The following is a 9174-nucleotide window of genomic DNA, read 5'->3' as shown; positions in this document are numbered from 1 at the left end:
GTGGGGAAGAGGATGGCTCACTAAGTGAGTACTGAGTATCCCCCATCTTCCCTCCCCACCCTAACTGCTCCTGCACGGTTTTAAGCCTGTTAACATTTTGAAATGCTTTGGCTTCATAGTATATGCAGTGTTATCCTGAGGAGTATATTGAAAAATAACAGAGCTGTCCAAGGATTGGACAGGTTGGAAATAAATGGGTATATTTTGCCCCCAATTTGGGACAAACTGGAAATAGTTGAAGGATAATCAGCAAAGTAAGGGTAACATGGATAATTCAAAACCTCCAGTAGTTTCAACCTCCAAATGTTAAGCTATTGAATTTCTTTCCTCCCTACTCACTTTTCTAAATATTGCCTTGTAACCCTCCCTTAACTTTTGGCAATGTTATTATAACGTATCTTGGTGTGGGTTCCTTTGGGTTCATTTTATTTGGAACTCTCTGGGCCTTCTGGATCTGGACTTCTGTTTTCTTCCCCAGGTCACAGAAGTTTTCAGCCATTATTTCTCCAAATAAGTCTTTTACCCGCCTGTGTCTCTCTTCTCCTTCTGGGATCGCTATGATGCAAATACTGGTCTGCTTAATGCTTTCCCGCAAGTCCCTTGGGCTCTCTTTACTCCTTTTCATTCTGTTTTTTCTTTTAGCTGCTCTGATTAGATGAATTCCACTGCCCTTCCTGTCTTTGATTCACTGATCCTTTCTTGTACTTCATCTAGTCTGTTGTTGAACCCCTTTATTATAGTTTTCAGTTCAGTTATTATATTCTTCAGCTCTGTGATTACTGTTTGGTGCTTTCTGATATTTTCTTTCTCTTTTCTTGCTGAAATTCTCACTTTGGTCATGCATCGTTCTTGTAAATGTCAACAACAAAAAATCAATAGTCAATCTAAGAAAGAAACGGAAAATTTTTTGCAAGCCAAACTGCAGATGGTAATCTGGGAGACAGTCTCTCAGAGAGCTCTGAGAACTGTTCCAAAGCGGTGGAGGGTCGGGGAGCTTCAGTATATATGTGATTTGGGTGAAGGGTGCATGAAACCAAGCACACGCCTCAGTAGAAGCTTGCTGCTAGCCATGAGGCACAGACATCTTAGTTACTGGTTTTAGTACTTTTCTAAGTATGAAAAGATACAGGAATCCGGGTTCATACAAAATTTCTCCCGAAAATATCACAGGGCCAGTTCTGTCAGTTTTCCCAGAGCACAGAGTGCTTCATCCTGATCTTAACCCTGAACTCCTTTCAAAGTGTATCGTAGGTCAATGACTGCAGTGGCTAATGGCTCGATTCTCGTAGACTTTGATGGTGAGCAGTATTCTTTATTTTACAGTCCCTTCCCTTTTGGTCTTACTTTTGGCCAAGGTTTGGGAGGCATTTCATGACCAGTGTGTTCCACGGTGCTTGGGATGCTCATTCCCAGGTCAGGCAAGGATTCTGCGGATAGGCCACGTGCTGTGCTATTACTGGACTAGGCTCTGTTAACAGTAGCCACAAGCCAGCTGTCTCACTATCCTGTTATGGGCCAGGAAATCATTCCCTCTTGTTGCGTCTTCCCATATCTAGAGGACACTGTTACAGTCATTGCTCTTATAGAACTATATATCTGGTCGATTGTTGCAAGTTGCTTAATCATCATTAATTTTATCTGAGGCTCAGTCACACATGTGGTAAAGCAAGAAACAACAAGCGTGTAAACTAGGCAGAATACAAGTAATATAGCTAGTGACAATTAATGAGATCATAAGTAAATAATTAAGCTAAGAACTTCCATTAGGTGCAGCCCAGTATCTCTCCACATCATCTGACCAGGCTGCTCTGCACCAGTCACTATCTTAAGGGAAATGATAAATTATACATAAAGTTCACCAAAGATGTCTGCACGTAAAAGGTGAGTGAGTGGTGGGTCACTGTGACCGCTTACAGGACTGAGAAACGAACGTTATCTTCTAAGGAGTTACGTGGCTGGTGCCAGGAGGAGGCCATGGGGGAGGCCTGGGTAACACATAATGCAGATGCACAATGCACACTGGGGTGGGGGACGGGGAGGAAGCCCAAACGGGCAGAGAAATCGTTTTATGTTTAAATTTTTCTTGTCTTGCCTTAAAATGTGAATTTTTATTTCATCAGTGCATTGTTCTCCTGCCCTTGGTGTCTTTGTGACTATTTTCAGGTAAGACACTTACCTCTGTTTCATCAAGGTATTTTGCTGAGGTTTTATCTTGTTCTTTTGTTTGGAGCGTATTCCTGTTGCTTCATTTTCCTGGACTCCCTGTGCTGGTTTCTGTGCATCAGATAAAACAGCCACTTCTCCCAGTGCTGAAGGAGCAGATGTGTAGGAGATAAACCTTGTCCAACCCTGACCTAGCTCCTGTTGTTTGCATGCCTGTGTGCAAAGCCAGTTTTATCTTGTCAAATGAGGCTCTTTGGGGGAATTTTCAGGGCAAGATTTCCTTTTGTCTTCCTTTCCTGACACCCCTTTGATGTCTTGGAGAGGGAGCCCCTTCAGGTTGTCCGCACTGAGAATGTGGCTCTGGTATCTACCAAAAACTCACCTGGCTCTCCCCCGACTTCTAGGGTAACTGGGGCTCCTTGGGGGAGATGGGGGGTGGTGTTTTGAGGGGCCAGTTGGGGAGCCCCCAGGCTGCTTCTTCAGTTAGCAGGAGCTGAAAGGAAGGGGGTTTAGCTCAGGCCTTCCCCCTCTGTGGTTGGTCGGGGCCTTCCCACTTTCTTGCAGCACGTGCACTGACTAGGTCCCAGCTTTGCTGGTGGCCCGTGTGTCCCAAGTCCCATGTTGGGGGCAGGGGCGCTCACCTGTGGAGTCTTCTTATTCTCTCCTCCCGGGTACCTGGGGTGGTCTGCAGCGCTACTGCAAGCAAGGCGCCTTGCTTCTTCACCTTCTTTTTCTTCTTCTGCCACATCTTATTGAAAACCAGCTGGTAGGTGGGGGTGATAGGTCCCTACAGCAATCTTTTGAAGTTTGCAGTGAGCATTTGGAGCACTAGGGGCAAAGGAAAATCTAAGGGGTCTTCAGGGGATCCTTTCAAAACAGGGAGCGAGGTCTTCCCCCCTGAGTTAAATTGCTGAGCAGCCTTAAGTCTACATTTCTTCTGCAGCCTCTGCTCTGGTAAAGGGCCAGAAAGCACTGTACATAGGGAGTCTTACATTTCTCTTTTCTCACAGAGTAAGTCCAGTTGGAGCATGGTGCTATGATTTAATGAGCCATTCTCTGGCCATTTTCCCTGGTCACCTACTTGTTATTGTGGCCAGACAGTATTACAAAAGAAAATAAGTGGATATCTTTGTCATTTGGAGTAGAGCCATAGAGTTTCTGATGACTCAGAATGCACCCTAATGGGCTGTCCGAGGGGACTGATGTCTGGTTGTCCACATCCTTGGATCTGGGTTGAGAATTTGCCTTCACCTACCAAGAGGTCTATAATAAGTGCTGGCGGGGACACAGATTCAGCTGTTCTCAGCCCACTGAAAATTTCCTTCTCTAGAGAGTTGGTAAATAAGTTCTTCCAAATGATAATTTAAAAGTGCACACTCAGGTTGTTCAGGTACACCAAACTGACGCCCCGCTACAAATAATTCAAGTTACCAGGACCCTAACAAAAGTCATAACCAGGGCCCCTTTGGGTTGTCAAAGCCAGGACCCCCTAACAAGGGTCAAAACCAGGAAGAGGGACGCAGATCATTTCACTGAAGTCTTTAGTGACCAGGGTCCCAATCAGCCTCCAGGACTCAGGCAGACGGGGGTGAAGTTAGTATTTCCCATTTTGTTGAAAATGCAAGTACTGATACACAGAAATAGAAACAACAAACACAGTCGCACAGACAAAAAGATCAGACTATGGAATTGTAGCCTAAACAATTCCATCGCCCCTCCCAGATGCAGACCTCAAGACCAGATTGGCCCCGCTCCCAAAAGAGAACAGCCCAGATTGGCCCATTTCTCAAAAGGGCATAAGCCTAGATGAAGGAGGGTAACTCCCAGCCTGCACGAGCGACTTACCCCCAAATGAAACAGAAGGCTGATGGTACAGGTCAGAATGCATCTGGCTCAGAGCTCCCTGGAGCAGAATGAGCCCCAGTAGCTCCTGGGGACCCAGGGAAGGGGCCGCCCCTAGTCAGGGTCGACCTGCCACGGGCACAGGCTCCTGGCTGGCTTGTCAGAAATTGCTGCTGAACCCAAGGTCGTGTGCCCTGTGCACAGGGAGACCAAACCGAAATGTCAGTTTCGAACAGAGAAAGGTTTATTGCAGGGCCAAGCAAAGAGAAGGGGAACTTGTGCTCAGAAGACCCAAACTCCCTGATGGCTTTCAGGCCAGGGTTTTTAAAGACAGTGTTAGGGGAGAGGGTCGTAGGGTGCGTGAGCAGCTCGTGGACCTCCTTTGGACTGACTGGTGGTGAAGTAATAGGGTGATGTTTCCGGAATCTCAACCTTCCGGTTCCAACTAGTCTGGAGTCTACGGGTTGGGGGCCGTAGTTTCTGTAGAACAGCTCAAAGGTCTGCATCAAAATTGTTGTGCATTTCCCTTCAGGAGGAACTAGGCTTCCCGCGAGTCTATTGTTCTGAGCAGTAACTGCTTGAGTCTGCTCTTTGGAAGTCAGCGAAGGCCTAGGAGACTAAAGGCTTTTTTCTGAAGGCTGATTGGAAGCTGGACCTTCAGGCAGTAGCTTTTAAAGTACACAAATAGACCTCTCTTTGGGGAAGACAGGAGGATGGGCGTTTCTGTCTGCTCCCTCTGCACTGAGCCCTGGGGTGTTAGCTGTTTCTTCGCTACCATCCCATTGAACCCGTGAACACAAGCCCTGCTGGCCACCAGAGCCAGGCTTTCAAGGGATATGGCCTCTAGGTGGCAATGCTAGAGATGCCACAGGCTCCTTTCTCGGAGACACTGGAGACCTGGCGGGGCAGAGGGAGAGCACGAATGTGACACCCACTGGCTCCCATCTCTGGAGAGGGCTGCCATCGGCCTCAGGATGTGTGTTCAATTAGCAGCACCCCGGCACCCCCGACCGCAGCTATCAAGATAAGCTCACAGCCTCTTTCACGGAAAGACCGGGGAGTTTGCTGCCTCTGGGCTCTGGCCTGGGTGCTAGCTGGTTAAGAACTGTTTTCCCCTTGTTACAGTTCTGTGGGACCCGGGAATGTAAGCCTGGTTGGCCACCAGAGCCAGGTGGTCAGGGGGCACCCCCCGGCAGGCAGCGCCAAATCCGGAGCCCCAGACGTGCACACCCCCCTTTCTGGGAGATCCCTGCAACCCCAGGAAAGGAGAGGGCGCGCACAAAGATGGTGCCTGCCGCCTTGGCCGTCCTTGGGGCGTATTTCAGTGGCCTCCAGAAATGTGTTAAATGCCCGCCCCTCAGGCTGAAGCTCTCAAGACAGGCAACAGGCCTCTTACACAGGAAGGCTGGGCACAGTTCAGTCCCGGCCCCGGCGCTGGGCCCTGGGGCGTTAGCCTGGTGAGTCCTGGAGAGCCCTTGGAGGGCTGCTTCTCAGATGCTCTAGCCTCATGGGTCTCGGGGATGCAGCCGCACTGGCTTTCCAAGCTAGATGGTTTTTTGGGGTTCATCTCTCAGGGGTAGGCCTTAAAAGTTGGGGTGCCCGATGTGGAGGTCAAAGCCTCACTCCTCAGGGAGAAGCTGGGAGCCGTCAGCCCCCCAGCCCACCCCTGACTGTGGGTCGCTGTTCCAGGAGTGGGGTTTAAGGTGAGAGCGCGTCTCGGCCTCTCCTACCCGTTTTGATGTGGGTTTTGTTCACCAGATTCTAAGAGTCGCTTTGCTAGTTCTTGGATTTCTTTCAGAGGAAATTGTTCTGTGTGTAGCTGTAGATTCAGGGTGTCCACGGGATGTGGGTGCGCTCAGAGTCCTCCTGTGTCACCATCTTGAACCAGAACCCCTTGTAGCTCTTCTTTGATTCAAAACATTAACAGGTCATCCAAAATACTGAGAAGCAGATCACCAGCAATGAGCTCTGAAGGGCTGGAAAGAATTCCCCACGCCTCCCCTCCCCTCCCCCATCACCTGTACTGGGCTTGCACGTAATTGGCAATCAGTGAACGTTGCTGAAAGGAAGAGTCAAGCTGAGATGTGCAGGTAAAGTGGGGACATTCAGGTTGGCAGGCTTACACTGATAGACGCTGCTCCTGAGTTCTTCTGGGAACAGACACGTAGAAGCAGGTGTGCCCTCGTCTTGAGAATCCTTCACACACCACAGATGCAAAGCAGAAAAAAAGAATATTTCTGAGTTCCTGGAGTGCTGGTGGTTGAAGTCACCCACCTTTTGCAAGGCCCACCAGAGGAGCTGAGGTGTTTCCCTCCCTGAGCCTCTGTTCACTGACGCTCCTGCCTCAGGTCTGCACGCGTACTGCCTGGAATACATCTGCTCCCATCTGCACCTGTCAAATTTCTCTTCATCCATCAGACAGCGGCAACAATTTGACTTTGCTGGATCCTCTTGATTTAGACTGAGTTCTTTGGTTGTGTTCTCTCAGAGGACCCTCCACTCTTCCTTCACAGCACTTACCACGTTTTGTGACTATGCACGCTGTGTTACAGACAGCACGTTGCCCTGGCAGTGCAGATCTGCTATTGGGCGTGGGGAGGGGGGAGGGACAGATAGTCTTTTCCTTTTAAAAATGAGTGGTTTGGGCTTCCCTGGTGGCGCAGTGGTTGAGAGTCCGCCTGCCGATGCAGGGGACACGGGTTCGTGCCCCGGTCCGGGAAGATCCCACGTGCCGCGGAGCGGCTGGGCCCGTGAACCATGGCCGCTGAGCCTGCGCGTCCGGAGCCTGTGCTCCGCAGCGGGAGAGGCCGCAGCAGTGAGAGGCCCGCATACCGCAAAAAAAAAAAAAAAAAAAAAAAAAAAAAAAAAAAAGAGTGGTTTGACCTTAGGACTTCTGTCTAAACTCCATTTAAAGGCAGTAAAGATTGAAATATACAAGTTCTCACAAAGACCACAATTAAGAAATGACAGTTATCCTTTTCTAGTGACATAAATTTATAGGGGAGCTAAAGAGAGAAACTATATGGGTTACCAAAAACAGCCACCAGTTTGAGATCTGGTCATAATAGTTAAACTGCAATGAGAATAGGTCCTCAAATCTATTTTTATGAAATTTATCCCCACTGTGAAGTGGCAGTGTGTACAAAGGTAACAGAGCTTGTGACAGTTTACAGAAATATTTGCTACAACATGCATATTATGAAGTGCTTCAAACATATACATATTAAGTTTCATGCTGAATAAATAATCCCCCCAATTTCATTTTTATTTTTACATAAAAATATAATATTGCACTCTTAACAAGACCAGTCATTTTGCATATTTTCTCTTTAGATAAATGATGAAATTCAGCCTTAAAAAAAAAAAAGACTGAGTAGCAACCTTATTCTAATAAGGGACTAATGTAAAGTTTTCAGTAGAAAAATGAAAGTTAGACAATAGCTGCGTTTTTTTTTTTTTTTAAACAAAGCAAATCACTTCAACGTGAATAGGAATAGTCTCATCTCTGCACCTATTTGGACCTCAGATTTAATAGGTGGTCTGTGCAAACCATGATCTCAGTGCAGCCGTGAAGTGCTCTTACCTATGTATGCAACTGAAGGTTACGAGCATACGTAGCCACTTGCTTCCTCTTGTATTTACCTTGACAGCAGAGACTTTGCAATTGCATTTTATACAGTTTTTAAGCAGAATGTTTTAGAAAGTCTGGAAGTTACAAAAGTAGTTCTGTAAACACCATATGAATTAAATTGCCATAACAAACACGCAAGTAATTCTTAGGCAGGAATACATCTTTGTATCTCATGGTAACAGCTTATTTTACAGTGTTTTCAAAGCCAATAAAGCAGCACCCCAAGTAAAAATAGAGCCATAATATCATGATAGACTATTCCAGGATTTAGGAATTCTGTCTTTATCATGTGTAAGTTTGCTGTGGAGTACACAGATTTTTCTATTGTTCCTAGAATTCTCAAGTGGTATAGGTTAGTAGAAACAGTGGAAACTGCTTCCTAAAAGAATTATTCTGCCTCCTGTTTAAAACGAAGTAAGCTGTGTCCTTTTCTTTTGTAATTCTGTTTTGGGGAAGAAAACTCCTCCTGCATATTAGATTAAATGCCTTAACTGGACTGCATTATTAATATCTGTGCAAACTTTTTCTGAAATGGAGGCTTTCTATTGCAAATTGTTAAGTATTTAATGCTCTGTAAATGGCAGATATTAAAAGAATTATCACTGTGTTTAAATCTTAGTGACTCAACTAAGGATATTCCATATCTAGTGTTATGGATTTTAAGTAGGATTTTTATGAAGAAACAGAATGTGTCTGAAAATCAAAGATACTTGTGTTGTTGTTTGTGACTGTCAAAAAATTCTGGTTCTACTTTGAGCTAAGAAGGCAACAGGCAAAAACTGCCTAACACTGAGATTCAAATATTCAGATATTCCAAAAAATCTTTGGTGCAGAGGCACCTACTGGATTACATACTTCTCAAAGAAAGCAATGATCAAGTCCTGAATTCTTTCTCCTTATCTTTCCTTTTTTGGGGGGAGTGGGGTGGGTGTGTTATCTTGGCAGAAAACTTTTAAAATATAATCTTTAGAGCATTTTATACTAACAGCTAACCAATTTAAATCCTACTGGCTTTTTTGGAATAATAGAAAATAGAAAGTAATAGAAAACAGAAATAGAGAGATGCTCATCTTTTCTTTAGAATCCTCTATGGAAGAAAACCTTTAAGAATATGATTTTAATCTACTGTGTCAGACTTAAACCTTGTTGGTTAGTGCATACTGACACACCCTCCAGGTCATCACTAAACAATACTTTCCTCTCAGGACCTCGTGAGGCTGCAGAATTTTGTGCAGATGAATAGACTTTATCATTACTTGGATGGTTTGTTTGGTCATCCAGTTCTTCGGGTTTGACCTCCTGTAACTGGCGAAGTCGGCAAATCTAGCTTGGAGTTAAAGTGCCTTGCAGAATGCGAGGTTCTCACTCATCCCGCTGCATAGCTGCTGAGGAAGGAATAGAACATTGGCTGTTTCAGGCGCTGCTGGTCCTTCCGACACCAGGCGATCACGGTCCCATCACTGTTTGCTGTGTACAAATGGTGGCCATCGCAGGAAAATGTAAGGCTGTGAAAAAAAAATCCCATTTGTATATTGTGT

The 9174-nt window shown here is 46.0% G+C and overlaps 1 protein-coding gene across 1 annotated transcript in view; it reads right to left on the bottom strand.

Annotated features, from left to right (window-relative positions):
- Positions 1 to 7102: 7102 nt before the first annotated feature.
- Positions 7103 to 9174, bottom strand: part of LYST (lysosomal trafficking regulator) — a 176714-nt gene continuing 174642 nt past the window's right edge. The window contains exon 53 of the mRNA XM_060286129.2: positions 7103 to 9141. Coding sequence (XP_060142112.1) covers positions 9003 to 9141 — 139 coding nt within the window. The 3' untranslated portion in view covers positions 7103 to 9002. The remainder of the gene's footprint in view (positions 9142 to 9174) is intronic.

Source organism: Globicephala melas, chromosome 16, assembly GCF_963455315.2.
Source record: "Globicephala melas chromosome 16, mGloMel1.2, whole genome shotgun sequence".
Lineage (NCBI taxonomy): Eukaryota > Metazoa > Chordata > Mammalia > Artiodactyla > Delphinidae > Globicephala > Globicephala melas.
The sequence above is the reverse complement of the archived record's forward strand: the minus strand, read 5'-3'. Positions and strand labels throughout refer to the sequence as shown.